This window comes from Lepidochelys olivacea (genome assembly GCF_965140295.1).
Source record: "Lepidochelys olivacea isolate rLepOli2 genome assembly, chromosome: 7".
NCBI classification, from domain to species: Eukaryota; Metazoa; Chordata; order Testudines; family Cheloniidae; genus Lepidochelys; species Lepidochelys olivacea.
In genome coordinates, this window is record NC_140417.1 from 11,474,457 (window position 1) to 11,490,995 (window position 16,539).

General features: G+C 40.3%; 1 protein-coding gene across 3 annotated transcripts in view; it reads left to right on the forward strand.

The window, feature by feature from the left end:
- Window positions 1-10,261, forward strand: part of PPP4R2 (protein phosphatase 4 regulatory subunit 2) — a 39,374-nt gene extending 29,113 nt beyond the window's left edge. For all 3 annotated transcript variants that reach the window (XM_084633041.1, XM_084633042.1, XM_084633040.1), the window contains 6 exons: window positions 1,539-1,632; window positions 3,555-3,592; window positions 5,359-5,433; window positions 5,770-5,913; window positions 6,685-6,953; window positions 7,837-10,261. In XM_084633041.1, coding sequence (XP_084489167.1) covers window positions 1,539-1,632; window positions 3,555-3,592; window positions 5,359-5,433; window positions 5,770-5,913; window positions 6,685-6,953; window positions 7,837-8,150 — 934 coding nt within the window. In that variant the 3' untranslated portion in view covers window positions 8,151-10,261. The remainder of the gene's footprint in view (window positions 1-1,538; window positions 1,633-3,554; window positions 3,593-5,358; window positions 5,434-5,769; window positions 5,914-6,684; window positions 6,954-7,836) is intronic.
- The last annotated feature ends 6,278 nt before the right edge of the window (window positions 10,262-16,539 follow it).

Consider the following 16,539-nt stretch of genomic DNA (forward strand, 5'->3'; position numbering starts at 1 on the left):
GTGAATGTTTGAACAAGATCTGTTTTTTATTTAATGAAGTAGGCATAAAATTATGCTCTTCTAGCTTGAGTGATTTACCCATTGCAAACTTGAATTCATTAATTTTTTTAATAACAATTAGCACTCTAATTTCTGAGTAACACAGTTGTAACAGTTCTGTAGTAGGGATGGAATCGTGTTGAGTGTGTGTATAAACTGTTTGGGTGTAATTTTTTAAAATTTCCTACATATATAAAATATAATTCTAATGCTTCACATTGTACTAAGCACTTTGTGTTCCAAGTGTAATGACTTCAAGCTCAGACAAATTCAGTTAGTAGAATGCTTAAAAAGCAGTATTGCATTCCTGTACCATAATTCAAAAGTTTTGCTAGATGCTGATAATTGTGTAACAAAATAGATTTACTGTAAATGTATATTAATAAATATTGCTACGGGAAATGCATGTAAGATCAGCTAACCTTAAATATTTGATCCTGTTATGCATTGCTAAAATGAAAAATTTCAGTTGATCTTGTTAGTGTTTGTGTAAAATCCAATTACAAAATTGCTAGACAGAGGACACATTTGTATGAACAAAATATTATGAGTATATAGCCCTGTCCTATCTCAATGCAGCAGAAAAACTAATCATACTTGTTTTAGATAGATCACCAGATCTGAATGTGTAGATACCATATTTTTCTGAACTATTATTAACTGGCTGTACTACTTACAAAATTTAATGCATTTCCTATAAACTGTAAAATCAAAAGTCTTGAGAATCACTTTATATTTTTGCCAGATCTAGGAGTGTGAATCTTTAATTGTTTTAAAGCATTTTTTACTGTTGCTGTTTCACATATTTTGTTAACCTCATAATTTACCCAATAAAAGTAGTTTTAAACTGTGACTGATTTTGGTTTCCTGAATTGAAATCTACATGTAACTTAATTATTGAATACAGTGTGCGTAGTGAATTGTGATTTTTGGAATGATGTCTTTTGGATTTTAGTTAGTTTTGGTAGAGGATGTATTGCCCAAAAGTGTGTGCTGTGTTTTCGAAGTGTTTATGCAAACTGAGAAATGTAAATCAGAGATTAAAGCTATGTGCAGGTGGAGCTAAAGGTGTGATTCCCAGCTTGCATAGACATAATTGCAGTACTAATTGAGCTACTTGCTAAAAATGGTAGCATAGATGCAGTAGCATAGGAAGCGGCAAGCAGTGGCATGGGCTAGCCGCCCCAAGTACATATCCACAGCGTGTGCATGCTCGGGACAGCTAGCCCATGCCATGGCTGCCCATGCTACTTTGGCTGCACTACCATTTTTAGCATGCTAGCTCAATGAGAACTGACAAGACGTGATCTGGGAATTACACCCCTACCTCCAAGTGCAGAGGAAGCCAACTGTCCTTTTACTGCAAGCTTTCAGTGAAATTCTACTTCCTCTGTTTGGACCTTTTTCAGCCTGCAGGGATAGCAATAATGCAGTTGCTTCCTAGCAGCCTTTTACCCATTAAGTACCATTTACATTGTTCTATATGTATTTCATTGCAGTATCCCCTTTACTATTCAGCGACTTTGTGAGTTGCTGACAGATCCAAGGAGGAACTATACAGGAACAGACAAGTTTCTTAGAGGAGTGGAAAAGGTATGTCTTCCTTTCAGAGGCATTGGAGCTAAATTGTAACTACCCACTATATAATATTTAAATGACTCCCAAAGTTTTATTGGCTTCATTATGGCTATAATAGCAACTTCGATTTGGTTAATTTTTAAAAAAAGATAACTGCAAAAAGTTATTCTAAAATGTTTTTGACCCAAAAGCAAATAAATTCCAGGATTAAGGCTGTCTCTGTTTGTAATGCTCCAATATTGCAGTTTATGTAGGATTTAATATCGCTCACTGTTCTGAGCCCCCACTGCTAAATAACGGAGCGATATGCAACCATGTAAGTTATCAGGTCTGGGCAGTTCTTCCTTCCTTGCTTTGAGTTTGAATCAAACTCAAAAGCTGAAGGAGAGATTTTTGTTTTTCAGATCTCATTTTTTAGCACATTAAAACCCTCATTAAATGCATACAGAACTTGTTTGGTAGTATTTATATAGTGTTTTCCAAAAGCATGCAGTACTACTTCCAAAATTGATGTCAAACTGCCGTTCTCCTGGGTGGGCCCAGTTACATTTAGGGCATGTGTAAAATCATCATGGATTGCAAATTAGGGCCCCATACTGCTGCTGATCTATAGTGGATCTGGCACTGATCCTTTTGGCTGGTTTCAGGGTAGATTATAGCCCTCATCTAGTAGCTAAATTTTTATCTCGTAAAGCTGATGTAGTGTTCAGCAGTGAGTGGAAAAATTATGCAGTCCATTTCTTTAGTTGCACCACTGTTTCTGCCCTTTGTGCATGCCATTGTGTGTGCAATTGCAGTAATATGATATTAGCAAATGTGGCTCTTGATCACTGATATCTAAAACGAAAACCCCATTGAAATGAATGAAACAAGCCTTAAGGGTGCTCTAGACTTTGACAGTGCTACATTTGTTCATGTTCAGAAGGTACTTAAAATTGTAAGTTACAGACTTAGGCACTCCAGTTTGAAAATCTTGGCCTTGATTTTTTTTTTTTTGAAGTGTGTATTTTACAGTCTGCTTTTTATCATGGGGGAGCAAGAGCAGTCTGACACATACATTGAATTCTCTGGTAGTCTGACACCTTTGTTAGAAAACTAATCAGAGCTTTCTACTATCTGTGTTGATCTGTCGAAAGATGATCGTGTTGCTGGACCATATTTTGTGCTGTAATTAGTAGCAACCAACACGCATACTGGAGCACTATAACATTGTTCGTTATCTTTAATTGCTAATTCAGAAATCCCTATTGTATGGTTCTTATAATGCACACTAAAAACTGCATTGGGATAGTCCTCTTGTATATGCATTAGCTATCTTTCAGACAATAATCAGCCATTTTTCTGAAATGAAAAAAAAATGGTCTCATACCTTTTTCACACAGGTTTTTTCTGAAATTCTCACTGTTGCTGTAGCACTAGTGAAGCCCTGCCTGGGCTATGACTGGTGGGAGTACTAGTATAAACCAACAGCTGGTGATTACATGACATAGGGTAAAAACTGTTATAGCTTTGCTGCCTACCACTGGTGAAGAGCACTGGCAGCAGGTTGGGATTTTCACAGTTCCACGTGGAGTATCCGCTTAATGTAATCGAAACATCTAAGTTACAAACCTCGCCAAAATGTGGTTTGAATTCCTTTGACCTCTACTGTAGCATATTGGAAATGGCAATGTGGTGGAAGTCTTGTTTGGTTTGTATTCTTCACAATAGCAAAGCACATTTACCACTGAGGATTTTAGGAGGTAGAAATTATTTCCAAGGTTGTTTTTGACTTCAGAATAATCTAATTTAAAGTTCTATAGAGAATATTACCTTTATCAGCTAGAATTTTTTAAATCCAGCTGTCGTGTCTTAATCGTCAAGTTTACAAGTTCTATCAGGATCAGAAATGTTTAATTTTTTTGCTTCTAAACTCTCTACATTTTTTTGTATTACAGAATGTCATGGTTGTCAGCTGTGTATACCCATCTTCAGAGTAAGCATAAATTTACTTCAACTACTTAAAGATTTGGGATTATATTAGGAGGGTTTTTTTGTATGTTCTCCTTGTTGCTGGCAGTAATGGTGTATCCCCTTGCCAACAATAAGACATGCACTACAAAAATTCATCTTCCATGTCAATGGGTTAAACAAATGCCCTTCAAAATCTCTCAAACTTTGTGTGGCAAAAGAGGTGATGTCCTGCAGACATATACTGCTTGCTGGTCTACCTGTGTAGTAACTTTGGGATGAAAAACAAGCTTCTGAGCCAAAATTTACAGCACGGTTTATTAATCCAAAACAATATATGTGAGTGCATTAAACAATACCTGTGTTAGAACTGCATCATCCCCACTCTTATACTAATGTTTTGTCAGTCTTTGCAATACCCTTTTCCTCTTCAGAAATTAATTCCTTCGGCAAAAATACGCTCTGAACAGCAACTTGGCATACAAAGTAATGCTTATTGGGGGCACAAAGATGGGGTTAGTTTGGGTCTTTTTAAAAACAAACATTGAGGCAAAAGTGAAAGATTCAAAGAATAGACTCTCATTTGAACTGAACCAAAGGGAGTATAGATTCCTGCCTTCCACAGCTCGTTTCAAGAGAGGATTCCCACATCATCCATCCCACTACTAGCAGGGTTGCCCTACAGTAGGTAGTTTAGTGCTCCTATGACATCTTGTGCTGTTCATTTATTTAGATAAAACTAGATTAAGTCTGAGTGCCTGGAAGATTGCAAAGTAAAGTACAGGATGTAGAGACAATGAAGGGGCAGAGAAAGGGAGTAATTAAAAATCAAAATCTACAGTTGTATGAAAGAGGAAAAACAGACTTCAGAAAAGTGGCTGTAGGGCCAGTTGAGTTGTCTAGAAGAAGAAGGTCCACATTATCTTCTACTTCAGTCTGTCTTCCTGGGCCTGCAAAAGCTACTTTCCCAACTGTACGAGAAGCCCCCCATCATCATACTAATTTGAAGAATGTAGGTAAAGCACAGAAACAAGCTCTTCCAATGCCAATATCTTAAGATGAGGCTGTAGAATCATAGAAATGTTGAACTGGAGGGGACCTTGATAGGTCATGTAGTCCAGTCCCCTGCAGTGAGGCAGGACTAAGTATTAAAATTACAGTACTGTGCCCTGTCATAACAGTTAAGGATGTCACACAGGCATGTGAAAACACCACTCATCACAAGTTAGAACCTGAAGGATGTTGAGTGGCATCAGCTAGTGTAGGATCTGAAGGCATTCTTGCTGGATCAGCACCTATTCTGTGTGGAGAGTATTATCCTCCAAAGGGTGTGGTGTAATGGGGGAACTGACCTTTAATGAAGGCCTAGTGTGGTGTGCATTTATCCCAGTCACGCATGGCATTTTACATAGCCAGTAGACACGGTTCCTGCCCACAGAGTTTAAAATCTAAAGCCCCAATCCAGCAAACACTTATGCATACACTTCACTTTAAATATGGGTATGGTCACAATTGAAGATAAATTATGCCTTTTATTTTATTATTTAAAGGAAATTAGAGGATGTCAAGGAAGATATTTGGGGCATAAGAAGCAAAGGCAAATGACATTTAATCACATAATGGATGTTGAAGTCAATTTAGTTGTAAACAAAAAAACCCAGTGTATAGGAATATATTATTTAAATCTAGTAACTTGTAATTACTTTTAATCAAGGAGAATTTTTTAAAAATCGCCTTCTGTGAACTCAGGAACCTTAAATTGCTAAGTATAATATTTTTGATTTCTTGTAGGAAAAATAATTCCAATAGTTTAAACAGGATGAATGGTGTTATGTTTCCAGGAAACTCACCAGGTTATTCAGAGAGGTAAGTTGAACAGTTTCAGGAGGCAACATCTACTTGGGTGGGGGTGTGATAGGATGAAGAAATCTTTTATGGTTTTTGGAAGCACCTAGCCCAGACATCCTGCCATAATAGTGTATTACAGAATGCCACTGATGCTTTAAAATAATTTTTAATCCAGTTCATATACAGGTGGACTTTACTGATTTTGCATGATGGGATGTATGTTGGATTTTGGGCTAAATAATTGTGTTGAAAATTAAAATACTCTAGTATATTCCTTTTCCAGGATTTCTGAATCTAGAGTATATTTTAATTGTTTAATCAAAAAGGATTAAAAAATGAATTGTATTTTTTTAGATCTAATATAAATGGTCCTGGAACTCCTAGACCAGTAAATCGACCGAAGGTTTCCTTGTCAACTCCTATGACAACAAATGGTTTGCCTGACAGCACAGACAATAAAGAATCAAACTTGCAGCAAAAGGAAGACAAAAACCTCAGGTTTGTGCGGAGTAATTCGTATGGACTATTTCATTATTCTCATGCTTTACATTTACAATTTTGTAAATATTTTTAAAGCAAAATGTCCCTTTGGTAAGGATCAGTTAATCAATAAGACATTTCAAAAGGATTATGGTAAATGCTCAGCTCTATTAGATATGTACTTGCTACTTTTTGTTTACTGACCTAATATATGCAAAGTGAAGATTTGTATTGGACTGTGACTCTCCAATAGAATTGTTTAGTTGAAGATGTTCCTCAGCTTTACTTGCTGAGTTTTTATACATAGTCCAGCTCTTTTCTGATTGTGTAGATATCTAGTGTAAAAAAAAAAAAAAAAGTGTGATTGACAAATGAATAATGTTGAGTTAAGCGGGGATCCTAAGTTTCCATATTAAACTACTGTCAGGATGGTATGCTAAAACCAGTACATTTAAAATCATAAATGCTTGTTACTTATAGATCTGCCTTTCCTCAAATTATAATAAACCATAATCCAGACCCACCATACATCAGCCCAATTATGCAGCCCCTTCCCAAATGCTGGAAAAAAGAGTGGTCTTGACCTCATGCCTGAAAATTTAATAAATCTGGGCTTTAGCCAATAATGAGCAAATTGAGTTCTTCAGGGTAGGACCTCTGCTGGAGAATACCTTGCAAATAACGTTCTCCCATATGCTGCTCTGTTGATCTCAGATAAGCAGTATGAGAAATGAGGCAAGATGTGGAATGTTTTTTGGTACTCACGCATGGCTTCTTTGGGTCTTACAGTGAATTACCAGCATCTGAATCAGAAGGTACTCAAGGCAGCCCTATAAAAAATAAGCACCCTGAAGATGATCCTGTGGAAGCAGAGGGACATGAAGTAAAAAGACTTAAATTTGACAAAGAAGGGGAAGCAAGAGAGACATCTAACCAAACTGCCTCCAGTGAAGTCTCTTCAGTCATGGCAGAAGAAACTGAAACATCTTCTACACCTCAGAATAAAGAAAAAGATACTAGCTGTACAAGACAGCATTGTACAGAGGAAGAGGAAGAAGGTATTTCAGATTTACCCATATATGTGTAATGTTTTGCTAGGGACAGGGAATCCTCTAGGTTGTACCTAGATCTGCTTTGGGACCTTCCTTCTCTTGAGGATGCCTGATTGGGGTGGGGGCTACACTTGACGGTCAGTGTTGTTCCTAAATAACAGCAAAGTGAACGTAAGGTGATTCTTGTCCTTGAAGCTAAGCTTCACACAGCAATTTGTAACTCTCTCAAACAGTGCCAGAGTAGCAAGTCAAAAACCTAACAGCCTTGTGAGTTGTAATGCTGAGTACTACCCAGAGGGCCCTGAAGCTGGCACTAGTGCAGAGTAAACAAATACATATATCTAGAAGACACTGGCATGAATTTGTATCCATGTTGCACTGCAGATTCTTCCTCTCTTCTGTTCTGATTCCCGATATTCAAGGTTCACAATGTAACTTGTAAAATATCCTGCTGGGTGAAATTTTTGATGTCCACATTGGGTTCAAAACAATTTTGTGTTCTCACAACGAATATCAAGAAGGCTGGATACTCTTGGGAAAAGATATGGGAATGTGGGGAAGTAAGAAAAGCCCATTCATGGTTTAAAAGTTTCTCTGTATAAAGTCATAAGGTTTAATGGTGTCAGACTACATTCATGTTTATATTGTAAATATGGTATATAATATGGTGTTGTGGAAGTTGTTAACTTTAGTATTTTTAAGGCGGTTCAGAGTTTAAAATTTACATCAACTCACTTTCTATAGAGGAAAAATAGATTAATGCATTTTTATAGTCTAAATCAGTTTCCTAGTGTAAATGTTTGGGTATTCAAAGTGACTTAATACTATTGTTGACTTGTTTAAAAAGAATGTATTGTTAACACTAAGTCATTAATGTAAATGTTTTCAGAGTCCTTCATGTCCCCAAGAGATGTTGCTCCAGAAAGGAAAGATCAAGAAAAAGACACTGAATCCTTAACTGTGAATGAAGAGACGTCTGAGGAGAATAATCAAATGGAGGAATCTGACCAGTCTCAAGTAGAGAAGGTTTTATGTTCTGAAGACAGTGAAAATAGTGGATCTGTCATTAGGGGAGCTGACTGCAGTGAAACTGAAGATTTAGGATCATATGCCAGTGAAACTCCTGAAACTTCATCAGAGACCCCTATGGAAAACAGTGATGAAGCCACAGAAGCTGCAGAAGAACCTATGGAGCAAGACTAATAATTTAAATACACTTAGATGCAGTATTTTCCATAAGGCTCTGGTTTTACACTGTATAAATAATTTTATGTAATAAAGTGGACCTTTAGTTTTACAAGAGAAGCAGGTTGTAAAATAAACGTCTCCATGGATCGAACCCTGAAAGAGTACATGTTAAGAACTGTGAATACCAGCTCCTTCAGGTCCTGCTTACCGCTGACTTTTTGGTTTGGTCAAATCAGTGGTTTGTGTATAGTTTTTTTTTTTTTTTTATTTAGAATAAAAGTTTTTAAACTGGAAGGTAATAATTATAATTTTGACAACTTTTTTGGAGATTACCACATTTAGTTATATGTACGCAAGAAAGCTTTTTGTCTTGTCTTTCTCTGACAGCTATAGCAGTTACTTCATATTTTGGTTACAGTTTCAACATTAACTTGTGAATTATAGGGTTCCATGCTGGTTTCCAGACTTTTATTTGACTACATACTATGAAACCTTAAATTGTGTGTTTAAAATGTTACTTTATACAGACACACACACACACACACTGAGACACACACACACTCTCTTTCTCTCTCTATTCTAAGGGGGGAAATGTTATATTTTTCTGTTTCTACAAAAGATGAATGCAATGTACACTTTTTCTATTGGAAAAGACTGAGTTCACCTCTCAAGGCAGTTTTTTGCCTCTGAATAAACCAAATAAAATCTGGCCCATATGAAACACTGGAAATCTTAGCATTGTTGGAAACACCAGGGGAAACACATTCCAAGAAAACTGTTCAGACTACAACACTTTTATATACTTCTGAGGTGCCTGAGTGAAAGGATTTCATTTATTTATGAGAAAATGTGCTTTATGTGGAGAACGGAGTAATCAAAACTTGATCTTAAATTTTTGTAGGTGGAATGTTTGCAAACCTAATAACAAAATCTCAGAAAAATTGGACAGCTACTTGCTGTTTGAGTGCTTCTCAGAGCATTGTGAATATTACAGAGGAGTTTCTTTCAAAATTCTAATGTAGGCAAATGTCATTGGTATGGTAGACCACTGTATTGGAAGAATTAATATATTACCTTAGTTATGTACCTGAGCTAAATAACTAAACGTTTTAGGGGTGCATAGAAATCACCATAATTTGTATAACATTTTGGAAGTGAACTAAATATTTTTGAACATGCTACTTTGACAGCCAGTGTTACATTTTTTTTTCCAAACCAGTTCAAAGCACAACTACTGCTTTAAACTCACAATGTTTTCAAATTCCCATATTTAAAGACATGCAAGCTGCAACCTCCCAGTCACAATTACTGGCTGCCAAATTTATACCTGTTTCTTCAACTGTATCTTTTTGATATTTAGAGTTTTTAAATTTCTGTAAAGTAGACTTTTGTAGATTGTAATGAGTGCTCACTGCCATTGTGAAACGGTATATAATTGTATAATTTCTGTGTGTAAACTGAATGCTTGGGCTTTCAATACAGTATTCATATAAAGCAATAAATATTAATGTTATAAAACATTCGAGTACATTTTTATCACAATATAAAAGGATCCTATTTTTTAGTTGAAGTTCAGATTCCTGAAGTACAAAAATGACCTCCAAAAATGCATGCTAACAGTTTCTTGTTCTATGTGGTATGCTTTATATATACGTTTGGGGAAATACAGGTTTTGAATAATACCAGAATAATTTGGCTCAGTTTGTATATTTGTAAGGTAATGTACTACTTACTGACTTTGCTTGCCCATCAAGTTCAAAGCAGATACGATGTATTCAGGGGAGAGGCTTGTTTATAAAATAAATAAAAATCCTATTGATTAGTGTTCCCTAGACAGAACGGAAATCAAACATTAACAGCTTGTTTTCTTTCATTGTGCTGAAGGGTTGGATATGTATCATAAAAATGAAAGGACTGAACCAAAATGTTGGAATTAGGAAAGTTTTTCAAAAATGACGTAACATAGTGACATCTTACCTTTTTTTGTTTTTTTTGGAAATTTTTTTGGAAATATTTTGCCAATGAGAACAAAATTTTAAAATTTTTAAGTTTAGATATTTCTGAAATTTTCTTTAGAATGTTTATTTGTGAAAATATTGTCAATAAACCTATTCTTTAAGCACCTATGACCTTTTGATATGTTTATTTTAGCAAATGTTTAGTGTTGCAGAACTGTTAAAAACTCGCTTGAATAACTTTGAGATATGTATCCCCTTGTAAATCGGCAAATGTTGCTTTTTTGCCATGAGAATAACTACTACTAAAGCAGGGGTGGGCAAACTACAGCCCGTGGGCCGGATCCGGCTCACGGGATTGCCACTCCCCTGGGAGAGGAGGGCAAAGAGCTCTGTACTTGCTTGTGGATACCTCCCCCATAGTTCCCATTGGCCGGGAATGGGAAACCGCAGCCAATGGGAGCTTTGGGGGAGGTACACACAGGTGTGCGGAGCTCTCTGCCCCCCCCCCCCCCCCCCCGCAGGGGGCTGCAGGGATGTTGTGCTGGCCGCTTCCTGGAGTGGGCTGGGGCAGGCAGGCAGGAAGCCTGCCCTGGCCCCGGAGCCACTCCAGGTAAGTGGTTCCGGGCTGCAGCACTCACCCCAACCCCCTTCCCTGAGCCCCCTCGTACACCCTGCACTCCTCCTTCTCCCCAACCCCTTGCCCCTTTCTGCACACCGCACCTCCTCCCACACCCCGCATTCCCGCTCGTGCTCCAACCCCCTGCCCCAGCCCTACATTCATGGCTCTGCAAGCAATTTCCCCCATCCAGATGTGGCCCTTGGGCCAAAAAGTTTGCACACCCCGTGCTATAACATAAGACTAACCATAGCATAAGTGCCACAGCAGCCAGGTCTAAGCTTTAATAGTGTTGCATAGTATCCAGACTTTTTAATTAAAAAAAAAAAAAAATTCTTTAATGTAGCAACTGTAGTTAGTGTGTCATCTTATACACCATATATTCTGCATGTTGACTCAGTGTTTGTGGCCTTAAGTATGAAAGACTAACGCTAGCTCAAAACTAGCATAGGACTCCTCTTAGAATAGCTGGCTGCTCCTTGTAAGTGAGGGTGGCCAATAAATTGATTTTTTTTTAAAAAAGAGATGGCACATTACATACATGAATTAAGCATGTAGCTTAATACTAAAATAGCTTGTACATGATGTATGCACTTGTGGTATTTGTAGGTATTCATCTTTTAAAAAAAAATAAAATCAAGCCGTAAGCATGGAGATAGGGAGTACATGTAATTACATGCATTTATAATGGTAGGAAACACGGGTTGTCTACGCAGTCATAGACATTAGAGATCTGAGAGCTCCCTGCTGGCCCTGGCCCCACGCTGCTCCGGGAAGCAGCCAGCACAATGTCCCTGCGGCCTCGGGGACAGGGGACAGAGAGCTCTGCATGCCTGTGGGTACCTTCCCTGAAGCTCCCATTTGGCTGTGGTTCCCCATTCCCGGCCAATGGGAGCTTTGGGGGAGGTATCCACAGGCAAGTGCAGAGCTCTCTGTCCCCCCTCTCCCAGGGGCTGCAGGGTTGTGGTGCTGGACCGGGGCTGGCAATCCCACGGGCCGCGTCCAAAGCCCTGACAGGCCGGATCCAGCCCATGGGCCATAGTTTGCCCACCCCTGTTATAGCTTTAAATATTCATGCTTCAAACGTTCATACTATCATAGGGTAAAGCTGAAGATGGAATAAAGCCCGTTAGTTTCTCTGCACTGGAATTAGAATTTGGAGTTGATATTTTTAAATGTAGCAATTTGAAGCCTTTTTAAGGGAAACTGTAGGTGCCCATCACCTCTCAGGTTCTTGGACATCAGTCTAAATGAGTGATGGATCTGATGGAGTGCTTTGGCCTGCTCACACCTTCAATATTGTCCATTTATGATTCCAGAATCTGTGGGCCTACATGAACGAATTCCACTTTACAGAACAAAAAGGGATAAATAGCTCCTTATTTCACAAATTGAATTCGTGATAAGATCCAAACCCTTCAGTTATGCCCTTCTTTGGATTATCCAATGCAATTTTTTTTTTCTATTTTAGATTGCAAGATCTTCAGGGGAGGGTGTCTTTTGCCTATCAGAGCTGAGCACAGGTTGGATTTAAATAATTAATCCCCTTGGATATGTTGCTCATCTAGATGGGCAGGGTAAAAATCCATATCCAAAATTTTTATACCAAATCTACGTCTAAGGTTCCTTAATACATAGCACAAAAGCCATGTGGTTATTTAAACATTTCAGCAGGGAGTACTTAGTAATTTGGAAACTGACTTAGAACTGCATTCAGCTCTCACCTGGTGTAGATGATACACTTTTCAGCTAGTTTCATGTATTTCTTTGTCTTAATCACTGGGCACTTTTTGTTGTAAACTTTCAAAGTTCAGGAAATGCACTGGCTGCAGGGATCCAAGCAAGTGCAGCACTGTGATTCCAGTTATAGAAAGGCACAACACATTGTACTCTCCTTTCATGGGTCCGGTACAAAAAAATGAAACGGCATCTCCAAAAGAAACTAAAAACAAGAACTTTCTCACTCGTGGAAGAACTCAGACAAATGTCCAGATCTGGAGGTTGGTCATATCCTTATTTTTAGGAGTCAGGCAACTTTAGCTTAATTCACTGGAAATGAATGATTGGCTCATCATTATTAGCTGTCAATAGAAATCTATTTAATTCTTTAGACACAGTGAATGTGTCTCCTGTCTACAATTGAGATACACCATAAAAACATTCCTTTTAAAAGACTGGCAGTTTCCTTGCATGTATTATTCTGTGGCCAAACTTAGAATCAGTGGGCCATTTCAGTGCAGGTAAAGGAAATGAAAAATTTTCAGGACCACTGAACACTGAGTTTAACAGTGGTTCAGCCTAATGTTGTTTGGCATATGTGTCTTCTGTAATTGATACATTAGGAAATTCAGAGTTTAATGGGCCATAAGCTCTTACTGTCACCTGTGTGCTGTCTTGGCTTATTGTTAGTAGGTGGAGTTTTAATATATAATAAGCATAAATACTGACTGTAGTCAGTAAAATTAACCTCCCCCAAGCTTTTCTTAATCAGCTCTGCATAGAGAAAAAGCTATTGTTATACTCATGCAGTTATTTATTCGTATGCTGTAATACTGAGCATGCCTTTCATACTTGATCTTCCACCTGTTCAAGAAAAGTATTCCAGCTTTTTAAAAAAAGCAAAACCAAACTATGCGTGTTCATCGCTCCAGTATGGTAAACAAGGACAGTCAATCCTGATCTTGCTCAGCCCTGGTATATTTAGCTAGCGCATATTTACCATGTGTATTGCTATACTTGTGACTGGACGGAGTGCAATCCTTGTTGGTCAAGAACTATAATAAAGAGCTGTAAGGTGCTAACACCCGCTCCAAATTGTTGTATGTCACCCTTCTTCACTGAATGTGGCAAGGAGGAAGTTGTCCTTTGTTGGAGGTGTGTGGGTGCAATGACTGTGTTTGAGAGAAACCACGGAGCTGTTTCTGGGGGAGGGGAAATAGTGACACGGCTTGGTGGGTCAGATTTTGAGGAGTTACTGTTTATAGGGATAGGAGTGCACTTCTGGTAGCCTCTGTTTTTCCCTCTGTTCCACCAGCTATCAGTCTCTGGGTCAGATGGTAGAGTCAGCCACCACTGACCCCATGTGCACTGTGGACTCCTATGTTTGGCTCCTATATATCTCCTTTATCTGGATGTTCTGGTTGATGGTTTTAGGAAGAAAAGGATGAAATCAGTGGCAGATACAAAACTCCACCAATGGTGGGTGGAAACTTCCAGGTTATGTACAGAAACCGTAGAACCAGGGCATTTCAGCCTAGAGCTTTCCCTCTAAAACTAACTGGTTTAAAAAATAAAATGCAATTGAGAAGCAGCTGAGCATGGTTCTTGGTTTATAAATGCGCATGTCCTGGGGGAATTTTAGGTATTTATGCCCTGGTTCTTTGAGTGCTTGTCTACATGGTGAATGGAATCAAAATAACTGTTAGTTGTCTTCCCACTCTTATTCTGTGTGTGGACGCTCTTCTTGTGGTCCGAGCACTTATGTCAATTTAATGAAGCTGGGAAGGAATTGACTTAAGTTCTATCAAAGTAGTGCACAGGCAGACTGGACCTTTAAGGGGAGTTGGGCTCAGCCTTGCCCTGTGATGTAGCAGTTAACCTCTGGCTGATCCTGATCTGGTGCCTCATTTTAAAATTAGCCATCTCAGCTGTGAAAGGGGCAGGGAGACTACAGAGACAGGGGAGACTGCAGTGGGAGGAGCAAGGGGAGTTCCTGCTCTCTGGGAAGGGCCTGGTGAAGGCAGGCTGGAGAGGACTACAGGGAGCAGGTTAGGCTCCTGTGGGAGGCCTGGAGAGAAACCTGTGAGAAGCTCTAAGGAGGGGAGGCAGTGAGAAAACCTGCTAGGAAGAAGGGCCTCCAGGGAAAAAGCCCTGGGAGGCAGTGCTCAGTCAAAGGATAAAAGAAGGAAATTTGCAGTCCCCAGGAGAATGGGTGAAGAGCAGGGAATTTTAGAATAGTCTGAGAGTGGCAAAGGATCTTCTGTTTGGAAGGAGACTGTCCTGAAAGGTGACCCAGCTGGAGGACTGGGCCACAGAAGAGGTAGACAGAGACAGCCCATCTCTAGACCAAAGAAGTGGTTGAGAGGAGGTGCTAGAGGTGAAGACCTCTGCAGTGTCATGCTGTGAAGAAGGAACCACTTATGGGCACTCATACTGAAATGCCCACATATACACTTACATTGAAATAGCCAAAAGTATGAATTAAATCATATATGTGTATATTTGGTTCTAGTCATTGTACTGTAATTCCTCACTTAACGTCATCCCGGTTAACGTTTCATTGTTCTATCACTGATCTGTGAGAGAACATGCTCATTTAAATGGCGCAATGCTCCCTTATAAGGTTGTTTGACAGCTGTCTGCTTTGTCTGTGGCTTGCAGGAAGAGCAGCCCGTTGGAGTGAGCTGATGGGGGCTTGGAACCAGCGTGGGCCAGCAGCCCCACGAAGTTCCCTGTGCAGCAGCTGCCCAGCAGGCTATTAATTGCCAGCAGTTCAGGTGTCCCTCCCCCAACTGCCATGTGCTGCTCCCGCCCTCTGCCTTGGAGCTGCTCCTGGGAGACTCCTGCTTGCTGTGGGGGGGAGGGGGAAAGAGGGGTGCTGATGTCAGGTTGTCCCCCTCCCCTGCTCCTGAATCCCATCTCCACAGAGTGGGGGGGATGACACATGTCAGGGCTCAGGATGGAGGGAGCTTGCTGGCAGCAGCTGCTGTCTCAACTTGCTGATCTAATTACAAAGGCAATGTACTTAGAGTTGGGTCAGCGTACTTAAAGGGGCAATGTGCATCTCTGTCTGTCTCTCTCACGCACGCACCACCCGGCACTTTAGAAAGTGGAGGGAGTGGTGCACTCCAGTGGGATAGTGTGGGTCCATCCAGGGCCATCCCTAGCTATTCTGGGGCCCTATGCAGCCCCTAGGTGGGGGGTGGGGCCCCAGGCCTCTGTAGGGGGGAGGGGCTGGCTTGGGGGGCAGAGGGGAACTGCCCCCCAGGATTCACTGGTGGCGTGGCTGGGGCCTGGCTGCTGCACTTCCCACTGCCAGTGAGTGCAGACCCAGCCATGCAGCCCTACTCAGGGAATGGGGGGGGGGAAGGGTTGGAGTGGAGCAGGGGTGGGAAGGGTGGGGTGGAGTGGGGGCAGAGCAGGGGTGGGAAGAGGTGGGGCTGGGGTGGAGCAGGGGCTGGAGCAGCATGCAGCTGCACAGGGCACCAGGAAATGTGGAGCCCTACGCAGCTGCGTACTTCGCGTATGGGTAAGGACAGCCCTGGGTCCATCGTCGCCTTCAGTTTCCACAGGGAACGTTTGCAGCCACTGCCATGCATCTACTGTGTCTCCTCCCTCCATTCCCGCTGCCTTATGGAGCGTGAGGCTACATTAACAACAATGGGTTAACCCTTGAGGGCTCGGCCGAGTGCTAGTTCATCATTTAGCAGTGAGGCATTCCCTGGGAAATATCCCACCCTCTGACTTCACCACCTCAACCAAGCTTCACAATTATTGCTGTGTACAGTATTCGTTTAAAACTTATACTGTGTGTGTGTATGTATATACACACACGTATTCTGTATGTCTTTGGTCTGGTGGAAAAAAAAATCCCCTGCAACTAACTCCCCCTATTTACGTTAATTCTTATGGGGAAATTGGATTCGCTTAACATAGTTTCGCTTAAAGTAGTTTTTTAAGGAACATAACTACAACGTTAAGCGAGGACTTACTGTATAGACAAATCGGTGAAGTATCACAGAGTGTTCTGTCCCCTTAACTTGCTGCTCCAAGTTCTGGGCTTTTAAGGGTCAGCATTCTGGGAATTGTAGTCCCTAGAGGAATCACATGA